This window comes from Poecilia mexicana, unplaced genomic scaffold, assembly GCF_051168715.1.
Source record: "Poecilia mexicana isolate PSO_F unplaced genomic scaffold, ASM5116871v1 scaffold_12, whole genome shotgun sequence".
NCBI lineage: Eukaryota > Metazoa > Chordata > Actinopteri > Cyprinodontiformes > Poeciliidae > Poecilia > Poecilia mexicana.
Window position 1 is genome coordinate 15,218,025 of NW_028263381.1, and position 16,976 is coordinate 15,235,000.

Genomic DNA, 16,976 nt, shown 5'->3' on the forward strand with positions numbered 1-16,976 from the left:
AAAACGTAACCCCTTCTTTAAATCATGTCATCTGGTCTGTTATTCGCTGTTGTGTAACTGTGGATATCACTCTTTCATTTTTCTGTTATTAATTGATTAAAATGCACTTTGGATAATGATTATTATTTCTTTATGTTGAAAACAGCTGAGAAGGAAAATCAAGGAACTTTACCCAGACTGGATTTACAGATGATATACCAGTGACTGTACATACAGGAATTACATGTGTGTTTCTTGGTATATTCGCTAGTCGACATGAAGGAAAAACCACTACTCATTTATTTATAGTTAATTACTTTTAAAGAAATGGCTTAATGGAGCCATTTTCAGCTTCCTGTACCAGATAGCTCTCCTACATTGCTAATGCTAGCTTTAATAAACAAGTGGTGGTTTGATTTCATATTGCATCATAACCTTTGACCTGTAGCAGTGCTTTGGCTCACCACATTTTTCTTATATGTTGTAACTTTAGTATCTGCTTTATTTATTTATTTTTTTTTGTTGGTGTAAACTTGACAATGCACTGTTAAGTTCACTTTGCTATCAGCAACCACAAGGCGGCCGCATGCATTTAGTTTAATGGCTTTTCTTGCAGTGGCTCACTGTGTATGACTCTGTCACTACAACTTCAAAGAGCTAAAACCACAACTTAACTTTGAAAAAAATCTGCACTTTTTCGCCCACTAAAGATTGATTTGCTACTGAATTATTGAATCATTTTTGTAATACTTAATACGGTTGGCAGGGATACAGTGTCCTTAATGTGTCATGTGCTTGATTTTACTGAACTCTATTTTTGTTTTGTTTGGCTATTTACCTATCTTTGACTGAGTGAACATCAGTTACAAAGCACAGTGGAGAAAGTGCGGGGAGTTCGCCACTGGTAGGCAAATCCATGAGATCAAAACCCAAAGATAACAGAGTCTCTGCGACACTCACATTCTCACAACGCACACACGTACAACTTAGAGAGGAAGTTGTTGTAGACAAATGCTTATGTCACGACCAGAACTCGCGTCCACCCACTAGAAGAAAAACAAAAAAAACCCTCAGTGTCACGCAGTTTGTTCCTCTGTGTTTGTTGCTCAGTATCCCTTTGCACTTCGGTGCTTTTGTTTCTCTTCAGCACCAGCAGAACCTCGCGAAGAGACGCAGATCCAAACACTTTTGTCCACTGACTTCAACTGAGCTGAACTGCCTGGGACTGTCGGTGTAAAGATGGTGAGTAGAAATTAATCTTTGACCAATCATACCTTTTCTCCTGACCCTCCGATGGAGCTTGGTGTGTTTTGATAAGGGGTAATTTTATAAATAAGAGTTCATTAGTCACAATTCAAATTAATCGGACATTACTTCATATTTTGCTAACAGAAATATGACTGCAATGGAAAAAGTTGTTACTTTTAAAACAACATAATGAGAAGTATGGATTATCCCAATTTATGTCAATATTTGATACTTTTATTTTCAGTTTGACCTACAGGTTGGTTTTCATCTGTGTTAAAACAGAAATCATGGGTCTTTAGAAAGATTTAGAAAGATCTCAACAGATTAGTTCCCACCGGAGCTTCTATTGACACAGCCTTTTTACTGTTATCTGCAAAAACAGCAAAAACTCATGTTATATTCCAAAGTCTTCTCAGCTTTGAGAAGACTTATAAGAAGTTATGAGGTTCTTTGTGACTCCTAAACCGTATTTTCTGCATAAAAAAAATTATGAAGTTATAATTATTACGGCAGTTCCTGTGTTAATGCCGTTCAGTGCAATCCTCTCATTCCACACCCAGAATATACTGGCTTCCTTCCAAAATAAATAGTTTAAAAGGTTTTTGCTGAACAGGAAGAAAGGCAGAGAGCGAAGGGAAAAACATGTTGCAAATAGCCCAGAGCTGTGAATCGAAGGAGGGGCAACTGCGTTGAAAACTGCAACCTCTTTATTTGATCCACCTGCCCTTCCACTGAGCCATGTGGTAGATCGGTCATTAGATTTCCACAGAAATTTCTGGAGAAATCTAAGGACCGATCTTGTTTTTATTTTTTACAAACATGTTTCACAAAACTTTGTTTTTAAAAATGAGTTGTCCGTTACGGATTAACCTAGTCCAGGTTTGACAAGGTCGAGGTCTTCACACAGGTCTCAACATAGGCTGGTCTAAATGCCCCTAAAAAAGCTTTAAAAAAAGTAATCTTGAATCAATAGCTAACCATGTTGTAAGGCAATCATTTCCAACAATCCCTTGCCCCCATTAAGTGAACATTAGAAAAAGCAATTCTAAGCATCTTAGAATGTAGATGACAGCTACATTTTTTATTTCATGAACTTGTGTTTCTCCCTGACAAATCAGTACCTGGGGCAGTAAACCACATTTAACATGTCAAAAATCAATTCCAATCCAAACCACACACATATCTAACCAATCATATGATGCATCTAATATTATTTTAGTTATTAATAACCTAGTGCTCACTGTCACTGTATAGTGGGAGGGGTTTCCAGTATGTCACAAAGCCCTCAGGTTTTTACAAAATTGCAACTGCAGTTTACACATTTTAAGAGAAGTGACATGTGCAACAGTTTGGCACAGAATACATTAAGCAAGTTATAGATGTCTGTGGTGGAGAAGAGGAAGTTACAGGAGGAAACTTCTTTTTTACCATCCTCTTATTTTATATTGCTTTATGCTGGTCTGAAGATGCTTCTATAAGCTGAGAGATGTTACTGGCAAGAACAGAGCAGTGATATTGACCCTGAAACTTGAGTGGCATGCACTACCACTGGTGGATTAATAATTTGAGTAACAAACAGGCACAAAAAATACACAAAATTAGCTATTTCGCAGCAGCCTGCGAAATAGGTAAAGTCTATGGATACGACTGCACGCAGTGGAAACCATCATAGCACTGTACTGCAGAAGCTAACATCTAAAGTCTTATCTTTTGGGGTTATAGTCAATCAGTGCTAAGAAAAGTGAGCAATGCTCCTGGATTGGCAGCTTTGGTATTTCAGCTTGCCAGGCTACATTTTTTTTTTATGATATTTGTGAAAGAAATCAGCAAATAGGCATTTTTTCATGAACAGCTTGGAGATATGTTTGACAGAAAAATCTGTGGATAGGCGAATCTGCGAATGCCGAACTGCGAATAGGTGCCAGAGTTCACTTCAACCGAACCGAGACCTAGGTTTTTAGATCACAGTTTGCGTTTTTGGTTTGAATTAGGGTTTGATTGTCCGTTCACACCTCCCCAAATGAATCAAACTTTCTAGCAAAATGAACTACAGTTTGATTAAAGTGGACTAAACAGCGCTGATGTGATTACACCTTTATTCACCTCATGACCATTCTACTCTTTGCTGATTGCATCACTGCAAGGAGTTGATGTGTTGTTCTCCTTTACCGTCCTTGCTGATTATCCATAGTTTTTGCAACCAGAAATTTTTCTGAATTTGTTCTTCTTTTCAAGCAAGGGACAGAGTAGTAGACATTTCTCAGCCAGTTGACTTGCAGTTCACAGAAGTGTGGAGAAGCGGGCATCGTGCTGATGTACGCCATGGAGGTGAAAATTTGAGCAGTTTTAAATATATAGCTTCTACATTTATTCTTTCACCCGGGTAACCACAGACACACTGATTGCTTGAAACCCGAATGCATGATGATAGCTGTTTAATCCTCTAGCACTAAACCACTGAGTTACTGAGCCATAATCTCAGTAACATGAAATGTAGCTAACTGACAGCCATGTACAATTTTAACAGGATAATAAAGCACCATTTCACACAGACGTAAAGCAATCAGAAACAACAGAAGGACAAAATGTCTATGAATAGTTTAAGTGGAAAAATAACACCTTTTTCCTATACTGTAGATATTTTTGATAGCCGAATACATAAGCTGTTAGGTGACATGTATGGTGGCATTTTAGTGGAAAAGGCTGTATTACTCTTGTTAAAATTAATAATTTGAGGTATATTATTAATAATTTAGTATATTATTAATTATTATTATTAATTCTGAAAAAAACTTTGTTTTTTCAGAATATTTTGGTGATTAAATTTAGGGGCATTTAAATGTTATAGTCTAAAGTAAATTATTTTGACTTTAGAAGTCAAAATAACAATAATAATAATAAAAACACTATTTTCTTTATATCAAAGACCTGAGAGTTCCTTTCTTGTTTTCATAAAAACAGTTGGTTAAAAATAGCCAATTCAAACATTAATATCCATGAATAAAGAATTTAGATGTAAATCTTATGCAATGTTCCACATGAAGTTCACCTTGCTCTGACTTCCCGTTCACCCTGACAGAGTACACTGTGGAGCTTTCCGTATTTCTCGTTGCACTACAGCTGGATCAGAGGCAATTCTGCATCTCCAGGCTCTTATCTCTGCTTCCTGGTTAGGTGACTGTGGCTCCAGTCAAACAAGTCTCATTAAAATAGGTGCGGCTTCTGTTGCTGCTGCTCAGCCAGTCACCCAGTCTATTTAAAAAAAATATGCAAGCACAGCTGTGTGACTGACCCTCGAGGGAGAGACAACTGTTGTGCTGTTGTCGGCAATGTGATGGATACGGACATGGCGCATTTGAATTACAACCTGATTCTTTCAAAACAGGATAATAGGACAATGACCCTTTATCAGGTTCATGGTTAGTGTAAAAATGTTTAAAAATCATTTTACGTGGCACAATCGTTGTCCTGCCCGGGCTAACAGGACCTTGTTATAAATCCGATCACATCTTCTTTCAGACCGAAACTTAAACATAAAAAAAATGGTGAGGGGGGTTTTTCTGTCCATCTGCAATTCACACCATGTGTTTACAAAGAGAGTCCAGGAAGTTGGTGCAAACTGTGGTTTGAGAAGTATCTGCATTGAAAATCTGTATTAGTCAAGACCAACTAGCCAGAAGTAAATGTTCTTTTGTTTTCCACGATGCCTCGAAAAAGTATTTATGTCCTTGAAATGGTACACGTTTCTGTTGCATGTTTACTTGTAAAAATTTAATAGTAGTAACGAAAAACATGTACAATTTATTTTCTGATTCACAGGTAAGCTCTACTTTATACTGGTCCATCACACAAAGTTGAAAGAAGTACTTGTGGTTATGACCTGAGAAAATGTGAAAATGTTCAAGAGGCCTGAATACTTTGAAAAGCTCAAAGCAGATAAACACACTCCTCTACCTTTAGGTGGCCTTTTTTGTCATGAAAGTATACTTTCACTCATCCACTTTTTGCACAGCAGTGTTTTTCGAATCACCTTTTACTTGTAATCCTTTCATTTTTGCAACTGAACACGTCGCAGTTCCCACGTTAAAGATGACCGACTCCAAAGCAAAAACCTTTACTTCTTCTACTTTTAGATTTTAACTTTCGCAAACTAAGTCCTAAGACGGTCTGACATGCATCACATCTGTCTGCAGGGATGATACTGTGAGCATTTAAAGTTAACCAGGCCACGTGAAAGATGTGAAATGAAAGAGAAATTCATAACACTCTCTTGACCCCTTTACAAACAGCCGTCTTCAACTCTACTGGCAGTTGAACATGTTTGAAGCACTCGTTCAAAGTTGTGGCATGTACCAACCTGAGCCTCCTTAGCCACGGGTCTTTGTGAACTTATTTCGAATCTAGAGTAGCTGACCTAACACAGAAAAAAAGAAACTGACTGTGGGAACAAGTGGCAAGAGAAAAAGCCCAAAATCCAATGTTAAAAGTAGTTGACGATGAGACATGGAGGAAACAGGGTGTTTTTCTCAGTTTTGCAACTTTCTGTTCCTTTTTGAACTTTTATCTGTCGGTATATGTCTGCACAGCATATCCCGTTTTCTTTGACCTGCAGTTTTGGTTTCTATTTATGTCTGTCGATGTTAAAGCAGTATTTTTATTAGTATTTGGTAAAGTAGCATGTTACAGTGAAGTGGACGGACATATGGCTTTAAATTTTATTTTGGAATTAAAAATCTGCATGAATGATGCAGAACCACATTTGGCTGCTACTGCAGCTGCAACATATTTGGGGTATGTTTCTAACAGCTTTTCCCACTCAGGGATAGGGAATTTAGCACATTTCTCTTTGAAAATAGCTCAAGCTGAGTCATAGAGAGAGAGAGAGCAACTGTGACCTTCAATTTTCAAGTCTTAAAATAAAGATTTCCATTGTAACTCTGGCTGTTGGGAGTCTTTGAATTGTTGTAGTGCTGTCTTTTATAGCTTCTAATGGGCTTTCTTCTTGTATTTATCCGCAGTTAGCTTTATGTATCTATCATGCAACTCTGACAAGCTTTCCTTTCCTTGCTGAAGAGACGCATTCCTGAGCGTACTATACATATTAATAAAAAGTGCTCTGAGAGATGTTCAAAAGTTGAAGAATGTTTTATAACCTTATCTTGCTGTAAATTTCTGCACATCTTCATTCTCGCCACTTCGTAATTCTGTGAATCTTTTCATCTCTGTCAAACTTCCGCTAAATGAAACAGGAAGTTGTATTTGAAAAGCAGCATAATGTGTGCATTTTCAAGAACTTCAACTGTATATTCCAAACATACATTGTTCATATGTTTTTGTTTTTTTTGTTCTTTTTTTGTTTCAGGCAAACAAGACTGATGTGAAGGCCATGATGGCTCGATTCCAAGCAGGCGGAGCAAGCGTTGATGACTCCACTCCAGTTGGACGTCCTAAGCCATCCCTGCAACCGACGCTGTCCTCTGGCCCAGGCATACAAAAGAAGCCGGTTCTGGAGAGCCTCTCAGGCAGTGCGATAAACTGTACCCCCAAGCCACCTTTTCCGAAAAGCACACCATTGATTAAAAGTGACTCAGACGCACATGAGCCAAACAAAGCTAAGGCTCTGGCAAACAAGTTTGCCAACTCCCTGGATGACACCGCCACCAACAGACCTCCGGTTCTTAATAAAGTACAAACACCACTGAAGTCACAATTTTCACAGGCTGCTGAAGCTAAAGGGTCAATACAGAAAACTCCTTTCAATAAACCTCCAGTCAACTCCACTTTGCCTGAAACCAAACCTGTATTCCCAAAACCCCCTGGAGCGCTTAACACCAAGCACAGCTGGATGAAAGAAGACAGTGGTGGGGGTACTACGCCAAACACCGGCCCAACGCCGCCCAAAACACCAAATTTGCATCAGAAGCCACCCAGCAGCGTTCTAAAAATGTGGCAGCAGAATGAAGAGCAGTCAGAAACAAAGACAGACACTGTGAACAAGCCGTCACCTCAAGCATTCACTGCTCCAAAACCCCCCACCAACTTCAAGAATGCTCAAAGTTTGTTCAACAAGGAGAAGGACCCATCTGAGCAGACTGAGAGTGGAGGGGTCAACAAACCACCCTTCACTGCTGTTAACTCTACTCCTCCCCAAAAACCTCCTGCCCACAAAAAGCCAAGCCTGAAGAAGCCATCGAAGGGTACTGCCCAGGCTAACGGTATTAACGGTGACATTCCTCCAGGCTTAAAACGCAACCCTCTCCCCAACAGTTTGGCCTTGGGTCCCCCTCCTGCTAAACCAAATCGGCCTCCCAAAGTAGACCTAGATAACATTAAAAGATCTGCAGAGGCCCCTGAAGATGGTAAGTTGATTTAAGAAGCACAATTAAAAGAGACTTTTAATGTAAACTTCACTTTTTGCATGTTTTTAGACTTCCATTTGGGTCTCACATCCCAAGAGCTTAAAAGAACATGCAGCCATTTATTGACAATATGGCTCCACTTCTGCTTTTCAAAGATGTTTAGTTGTATAATTGCACACACATAAGTTCACATGCGAGTGTAAACACTGAGGTGTGGCTAGAAGCATCTTATTTGAATTTAAAGTGACAAGAGGCCCTAAAACAGCTCAATTTAAATGGAGCTCAGAATTAGCAGAAATTACCAGACTGAAAACTGGTCATAATTATCGAAGAATAGCTATTCTTCGATAATTATTACATAACATAACATTACATTACGTAAATATTATTACAATGTCTTCATATCAGAGATATCTTGATTTGACCATAGACAAATCAAAGATAACTTTAACAGGCTTATTGTTTTAAAAGCAACTTCTTGAAGGCAACAAGGACATTAGAATAGTCCCACAGGCAGGAATTTCTAATATTTTTTTTTCCTAATCAAAGATGTTTTTAGTCTTTGTTGAGGAATCGCACTACATAATGAAAACCGTTTCTTAAAGTTTAACTGATCAATTAAACTGGTCAATTAAAAATACAAAGTAAATGTTTGCGTACATTGTCACTTGAAAGGCAGAAAGCTCTCTTATTTATTTAATTATTTATTTATTTTTATCTCAAGGACATTTCCTGTATATCACAAGAAGCACATAGTTGCGATGTGAAAGTTTGTTCATGTCAGAAGTGTGAAAAAGCCTTGCTTCACGGGTCTGTGTGGTTTTACTGACATTTATAAGTCAGTTGGCAGAGAAGTAAAGTTTGGGTTCTTTAACAATACGTTGACGCCAAAACACCATTGTTGTAGACAACTTTTTCTATTAATCATTTGGGCCCTGTTCTGTATTAATGTGAATACAGAACATTAATTGGAAGTTTTCAGTTTGTCAAAAACTAACTTGTGTTTTACAAATGCTTCTGTGTCCAAAGTCATCAAAAAACAGGCAGAAATTAGAGAAACACACTTGGTTCCTCAATTTTTCCCCAGCCAAGTTCCCCATCCAATTTCTCCACTCCCCCCCTCTGACAGCTGGGCTAGTTTCACCACATGAGGAAGTAAGTTACAGCAAACATAGATCGTTTCACGCTAAACTCTGTTTCTAGCTGCAAACTCCATTTGAATTTATTTTTTGATGAAGTAATTTGACTAATTATCGGAGGACCGACTATGTTTATGTTTGCTGCTGTACATGGTTGTTAAGCTGGGGCTCTGAAAGGAGCTAACATTTCTGCAACACATCTCACAGCACGTGCCGTTTCTATGTTGCAACCATATTGCATGATATGGTTAGGCAATAAGTCGAGCATTATTCTGAAATATAGCACATGTTATTCCTGCAGCAATGCACATTTACCATTACTCATACCAGAGTGGCCTGAAGAAAGCTGTTGTTAAACAAAGATAAAAAGTCCTGTTTGTAGTTTGCCACAAGCCGTGTAGGGACACAGCAAAGTTGTAGAAGATTTTATTTTTATGAGCGTTGGTTGTATCATGGTGTGGAGATGCTTTCCTTCAGCAGGGACAGGGACTAAATATAAAGTGAAGGCTACCATAGCCTTGTTTAAATCGAAACATTTATATATTTCAAGCCTCTAGTCAAATTTTAAACTTCAATAAACTGGGAAAGATTTGGAAAGCTGCATATGTACTGGCTTTTTGGAGTAAAATCCTTTAACAAAACCTTAAAGTTGGATGTTTTCTTGAGTATTTGTGAATTCTTCTACATCATATTAGTTCTAATGTATTTATTGTCCTTTGAAAATTTTGGAAAAGACTTTTGTTAACATTCCAGTTGACTAAGTTCGTTATAATGAATGAATTTACACTCTGTCGTCTATCTGTATTAGGTCCTGGTTTTAAGAAACCCACTCCTGTGGCACCTAGCAACCAGACCAACCATGCACCACAGACTCAAGCCCCACCAACGCTACCACCAGTTCTGCCTGCAAGACATGTCGCCATGTAAGTCCAGCAAAACCCAAACACATTGCTAAACAAGATACAAACTGTGCTTTATGTGATCTGAGTACATGTGCAGTGAAAAGCAGCTAAATCCTAACTGTGGTCTCCAGGAACCAGTCAGATGATACGCCTCCCCCTCCCCCTCCTGTGTTCAGTAAGTTCATTAACTGAGTATCCATTTATTGTAATTCAAAGTGTCGGAGCTCTCACTCTGTTCCACATGAGAGTGAATAACTATAACACAAACTTAAGCTGATGAACCTTACACCTCATTCAGTTGGTCATTTGCATGTGATATCTGCTCTTGTTACTTCCTTTCAATTGATGTTTTGACAAAACAGAAGCTAAAATGTTTTGTCGCCAGAGAAGAGTCGTTTCAATTGTAAAACTGCTTGCTCCATATATTTTATTTTCTCTTTTAATGTTGCATCTGTTTTACAGGCCACCCAAGTCAGAGGGCAAAGGTGAGACATATTGTCATTATTATATTTGCTTACAGATGTAGATTTAAATAAATTCAAATAATAATTTACTTCAGTACTTCAATCTGAACAGTGAAACTCTTTAAACTGACTCACTCTGTTTATATCTGTTTATTTCTGATATTTCTGAGGATAATGTTTCAGTATCAGCCTAATGGAAACTATGCCCATGTACCTTATAATTTGAGCACTCGGTACTTGGCCGAAACTATTTTGCATGAATTACTACACCCATCCAGCATGGCATGGAGGCGATCAGCATTTGCCTCTGCGGAGATGTGAAGAAAGTCCTGGTTGCTTTCAAGTCATCTGTGTTGTTGAGTCAGAGGCCTCCATCTTCCTCTTCCAAATGGACAAAAGTCTCCAAGCAGTCACTGGACTGCTTCTCCACGATTCATTCTAGATTCTTGAACCTTGATTTTCAAATAAAATGCTGAACATCCTTTGGACCACTGAACAACCGTACAGCCAATGGGAGACGTTCCTGGTTCAGAAGTGGCTTACCATAGGCAATGCTGTAGACACGCCTTTGTGTGGTGGCTCTTGATGCACTTACTCCAGTTACACCTTGTGAATCTCCCCAAAACTCTTGAGTCGGAATTTCTTTGATATGATATTTTCACATGTCCCAAAATTGTCTATCTATCAAAAGTATCTAGCATACTTTTTTCTTTCACTCATCTTTCATGCTTGGACTCAGAACTCAATGGAAAACCAGATTCTTCTGAAATGGCCTTTTGTGGCCTTTTTGCATGGAATTTTTGCAGGAACCTTTTGTGACCACACTTTTTCTTTTCACTCAACTTTCCAATAATGTTCTTGGGTGCAGGAATCCTTAAATTGCGAAGTAATTCAGGGCGTAGCTTGGCACCTTATGGTGAGTGCCAGTGACTGTCTGGTGGATGATAGGCTTAACCATTATTGTTTAGGTGATAAAATTGCCACAAAATAACACTTCTAAAGCCTTTCTAAGTCTGAATAATTTCAAAAATTACTAATTTTTCAGTATAGGCTTTTTTGTTGCATTTTTGGAACACTAAACTGTGCAAACGTACAGGGAACGTGTTTAAAAAGGCATGTAAAAATTATTTGCTTCAAATAATCAAAGGCAAAAAGGAAATTTCTGATATTTTTTGGTATTCTTTTATCCACGTCCTCTCCGCAGGAAGAAAATGATGATGAAGACGAAGAAGTGTATGAAGATGTCGAGGATCGATGGTGAGCAAATGACTGAAGCATGTCCCTGTTAGTGACGGTTGTTGTCTTGAAGGTGATTGATAATGTACCATCTTGACTTCAGTCTTATTGTAAGTCAAGGGTAAAGATCAGTTAGGAAAGAGATCCCACATGCAACTTATAATGTTGTTTTCACATTTACTGTTTGCGCTTTGACGAGTTCCTCTAATTTGTTGTATCTACAGGGACCAAGAAAAAAAGAAAGATGACAAAGAGGAGAAAAGACGACTGGAGGCATCAAAGAAGGAGCAGAAGGAGCGAGAAAAGAAGGAGCAAGAAGCCAGGAAAAAGTTTAAAGTAGGTGAAAATGACACAACCTTTTCAAAATTAAACAGACATTTCCATGACATTGGGAAGGTTTTTTGAAAACAGTGTCCTTGTGTATGTCTGTGTTTAATAGTTGACTGGTCCCCTGGAGGTCATTCAGAAAGGAAAAGCTCTTACAGACTGCAAAGGCGGCAAGATGGACCTGGCTCTGAAGCAGGGAGACCAGCTCGATATTGTCCGCGTCCAGGGCAACCCAGAGGGGAAGTGGTTGGCACGGACAACAGATGGAACAAGTATGTGGCATGTCATCATCTGCACAATGTTTCCTTTACCAGCTTTGTTCAGGCCTAGAGCTCCAGATATGCTTATTCCCAAATCCAATTGAGTCTCTGGTTTAGGAAGGCAGGACCTGGTACCAGGAACGTGCATTCTGAGTGACTTATTTTGCTTCTAAACCAATATTATATTTATCCTTTCAATGAATAGTCATTTTGGCTGTCAATAAAAGCTTTACTAAAAATCAAGGACTCAAAATGATCAGTGTTTCTTCTTTCTGCAGTTGGCTATGTCAAGACAACCTTGGTGGAAATTGATTTTAACTCCTTGAGGAATCGTCCTGCTCAGCCGGGATATGAACCTGAAATCTACGACGACATTGACATAGTCTCGGGAGACAATGGGTAAGAAGAAGGTTAAATTATATTTCCAAATTTTTCAGAATCTGTTTGCACATAGAAGCAGCTTTTTCAGATGAAACAAGAGGCCGTCTTTCCCAAGACTAGTTCTTCACTCTAGAAACAAAAACATGACTGACCTTTACACAAGTTATTGTATTTTTCCTTTTTTAAGAAAAAAAAAAACAATATTTAAGATTTTTTTATATGGGTTAAAAAGCTGTTATTGTGCCAGTCACAGACATGCTTTTTAAAAAAAAAATTTTTCTTTCTGCAGAGGTGTGAAAGGGCCAGCAGGTAAAATTTTTACACTAATTGTTAAAGTATGTCTTTACATAGAATTACATGTTTTCTATCTAATTTAAGGTTGCTGCTTAGAAGCATTCTGACTCATTCTGATTCATTTCATGGTAGTTGTCCTACCGCCACCACCAGGAGAAGACGGAGAAATATATGATGACGTAGTTGATCCAAACCTCGAAGTCAGGTGGGAATTCAGTTCTTAATTTAAGAAAGTATTTACCTTTTAACATCTTTGAATTCCTTTTATAAGGAGTCAGAACTGAGCAGAAACGAAGGCATCCTGGAAAGTGACAGGAATAAACCAGGAAAAGAAGTTTCAATCTTTTTTTATTCTTGGGTGGCTTTGCAGTTCTCTTGAAAACCAGCCCTCACCGGCGAGGACCCGCAGCATCCTGCGGATCTTTGACCGAAACAGACGTTCTCCCAGCTCTAAAGTGTAAAATGCGCTCCGTAGTAAGATTGATCACAGACCTTCTGTCCGCTGTCATTAATCTATAATATTTCAGTCATTAACTGGGTGCTTTAAAGCTCACGTGAAATCACTTCAGATCTTAACACGCCTTCTCAGATCAGCATCAAATCAACCACTTCACTTTGGTCTGAATGAGTCCAAACTGTTTTAACTTGTTGCCTGGTAGTTGCAGTTCTGACTGCTTTAATCTAACAGTAATTTTTTGGGGTGTGCATGTCTTATAATCTGTAAATTTAAAAATCATCACGAGAAGTTTGCATGCGATTGATTACAGCATGGCAGACTGAGGCATTAATAACAGCTTAAACATGAGCCCTGACTAACACGTAATATAGATGCATGGTGCTTCTTTTTGGATTGACTGAGTTATTAATATCATTTTAACAATTTTAACCGTATGATTTCTGTTGAGCCAGACTGCCAGCACCTGACCAGTTTGCTGCAGCAGGGAATGCAGGTAATCTTCAGTTCATTAATAGCACTTTGTTATTCGTGTCTTTATCATTTAAGCTTTAGCTGGATTTATAGAGCCTGATGTTAGATCAATATTAGGTCTTATTTAATCTGTTTTGATTATTTGAAGGTGATTATGTGTGTGGAAACCTATCTGTATTAAATAAAGCCTCTGCTGAACTACACTATTTAATATTTATGCTAATTACTACTTCATTTATTCAGATTGCACTGCACCTTCACTCTGTATTATTTAACTTGAAAACACATGTTTGTTGTAGATCAATTAAGCATTTTACTTGTGCTACACAGCGCCTGCAGCACCAATTGATGAGGAGATATACGACGATGTTGACTCTCAAAATGCACCTCCGCCTCCTCCCATCAGCAGGTACGACTACATTGGTTTCATGACAAAACCGTTGGACCTAGGTTTAAATTTCCATTCATGTTTTATCCTCCTCCTTGTACGTGTTTACCTGTCAAGCCTCCCAGGCATGAAAGGCAAAAACAAAGCTGAAGACATGGACCCAAAGAAACAAAAAAAGTTCGAGAAGGAGGAGAAGGAATTCAGGAAAAAGTTCAAAGTTTGTTGCTATTTTAACCACTGTTTTTGTCAAACACTTTGTACAATAACACGGCTTACACTGCAGTTTTGATTATGTCTCAGTATGACGGGGAAATACAGGTCCTGTACCAGGTGACCATCATCTCCCCACTCAACAACAAGAAGTGGAGCGGGAAAGACCTGCCACTGAAAGCCGGAGAGAAACTGGACGTGATTGTCAAAGCTCAGGATGACAAAATGGTCTGTCGGAACGAGGAGGGAAAGTGTGAGTATTTACTCACCGTGCCAGTGAAAGTTTGCATCTTTGAATGCATTTTAACCATCCTTTTCAGGGTTCAATGATTATACAACACAACCTCAATGAATTTTGAAATGTGAGCTTATTGATTGTGCTTCACGTAGGCATCTTATATGTACAACCTTAGATGCATTTTATGAGGTTGCGCCTTGAAAACATATTTTGTTGCCATCAATAATTGGGCTCTGGTGTAGTTAGACCCCTCTTATTGTAAAAAATGGTAAAGTAAACTTCGTTTGGTGGTTTCCTGGTATGGATCTGGCTTGAAACACACAGTTCACAAATTTTCACCGTGACATTGGTCAAGGCTAAATGCTAATGTTGCCTTGCTTCATCTAATACAAAAGCGGTGTGAAGTGTCATTGGGAGGATTTCCTTGTTGAAACCCGTCAATTATGTCCAAATTTTAACTTTCGGTTGATTCAACGAAAAGTTGAAGAATATGGTGGTAGTTCTTCCTCTTTTTTATTATTATTACGAATATAAATTGACAGTCAGCATAATGCTATTCTCTTTTGGAGTGGTGACTTCTTTTATAGCTCTCTGTCCATGATAATGTCAGACAGTGTGGACTGGTCTTCCAGTCATTAACAGGTTTAAGCATTAGTGGCTCCTGGATTGACATTGGCCCTCCTCACTAATTTCCTTTTATCTGAGGCTCTGTCACCCACAGACCCAAATTGTCTGAGGGTGACTGTTTGGGTCAGACTCAAAACATTATTCTTTTTGTTGATTAATGTTTATTTTGCATTATCAGTGCAATTCTGCAATCGTGTTCTATTTGTCTAAACTCAAAAATCTCCATTTTACAGTTGGTTACGTTTCAACCAGCCATGTGGTGGAGTAAGTACTGGAAATATTTACATATAAAAACCAAAAATAAGGCATCCAATAAAAAGTACATGATCTAATCGTTTTGTTTTTCCCACAGTGATGGAGAAATCTATGACGACATTGGAGGAGATGGTATATAAAATCAGTTTTGATCAATTTATTAATACATTTCTGCAATTAATTATTTTATAATACATTTTTTTTCTCCTCATTTCAGACTGCATCTATGACAATGACTGAGAAACATCCTTCACTGGCTGAATACACTGAGACTATTAACTTTTCATTATGTGTTATTTATTATGCTCACTGATGGTACTTTAGGAGATGCTGTAAGTTAGTTGCACAGTCTTTAGTTTTCTAACTTATAAATATGCTTTAAAGATGATAATTATATGAGAAACAGATATGGGAAGAAGGGCAAGCTTGAAGTCATTTGAACAATCCCATGTTGTTGTGTTTTTTTATAAGTTTCCAGCTTCAAAAGCAAAACAAAAAAGAAAAGCAGAAGATGAAGTTAGGTAGATCAACAGTATTTAATTATTTCCCTTTTTTCCCCTAACGTATTCTGTTTTGGTTGTCATTTAAAACTCTACAGCACTGAATTTTATTTTCATTGTCTTGCTACATTATAGAAACAGCATACAAGAAAAATATTAAGCATTTGAGGCTTCGTTCTTTCTTTGTCAGCGCTGATATATTATTTGAGCATTTTGTAGCTACCTGTAAGTCTAACTTTGATCATCAGTAAAAATGTCCTGTTTATGGTGCCAAATAACATTTCATGTCCTGAATATATTTTCTCACAGCTTGAATTTGTCCTATTGTGTACACACTGAAATAAACAGCACTTTTGTTATCAAACTAAATAGAACCTCAAGTTAGACTCTGTCATGCCTGTATATGCTGATGACACATGGAAACATTAAGAACAATGCACATTCAATGATTTAATGAAGAACATCATTAGTTCATGAAGAACATGAACTAGTGGGAATTAGTTCCCACTAGTTCATGGGAACTAATTCAGTTCCCATGGTGATAGTTTCGTGTGCTCAGTGGAACCTTAGTGTCATCTAGTGGTAAAAACCTGCAACTACAACCTTTATCATGTTTTCCAAATTATTTTAGCACTTAGTTGTGTCTGTATTTTTATTGACGTCTCATTTCCTGTTCTGGTTGCAAAAAAATCTGCTGACTTACACACTTTATCTTTGCAGCCATGCATGTAAAATAATTATAATTAGAATAAAGAAGATGTGTCTTTTGACCACACTTGTTCGGAACATTTTGCTTTACCCATTCTGGTTGGTGAAGATACAATCCGCTAGATCAGGTCACCTGTGTAAATGAATTAGCAAACACTACAGTTAATGTACATTCCCATAGCATAAATCTCAGGTGAACATATACAGATATTTTAGAGGTATGAATGAAATGAATTATATTTTTCATGGATTTAAGAATGGTTGGAAGGACCGTTTTTAGTAATGCACAACTTTAAAAGTATTGGGATTTTTCAAATCATCAAATGCTTATGTTATAGATAAAGCCTGAAATGTAAACACACACTTTAGTGTTGTTTGGATGCAACAGGACTGAGATTATAAACACATCAAAAGTAGTTTAAAAAAAAAGAAAAGAATATATGCTAATAAGTTTGAAAAGCACTGACCTCAACTTTACAGAAGATGGTGGACACATACAATGCAGGAAACCATACAATTTAAATTAAATTAAT

The 16,976-nt window shown here is 37.8% G+C and overlaps 1 protein-coding gene across 2 annotated transcripts; it reads left to right on the forward strand.

The window, feature by feature from the left end:
• Positions 1-800: 800 nt before the first annotated feature.
• Positions 801-16,505, forward strand: fyb1b (FYN binding protein 1 b). Of its 2 annotated transcripts, XM_014983308.2 has the most exons (19): positions 801-1,221; positions 6,590-7,586; positions 9,534-9,648; positions 9,759-9,802; positions 10,090-10,112; positions 11,296-11,348; positions 11,552-11,663; positions 11,767-11,926; positions 12,193-12,313; positions 12,585-12,604; positions 12,722-12,794; positions 12,960-13,046; positions 13,499-13,539; positions 13,848-13,926; positions 14,023-14,122; positions 14,206-14,368; positions 15,214-15,244; positions 15,333-15,367; positions 15,453-16,505. In XM_014983308.2, the coding sequence occupies exons 1-19, from the start codon at positions 1,219-1,221 to the stop codon at positions 15,473-15,475; spliced, it is 2,280 nt and encodes a 759-aa protein (XP_014838794.2). In that variant the 5' UTR covers positions 801-1,218; the 3' UTR covers positions 15,476-16,505. The 2 variants fall into 2 exon arrangements, with proteins under 2 accessions (XP_014838794.2, XP_014838795.2); XM_014983309.2 differs by lacking the exon at positions 12,960-13,046 and having other exon boundaries at positions 806-1,221.
• The last annotated feature ends 471 nt before the right edge of the window (positions 16,506-16,976 follow it).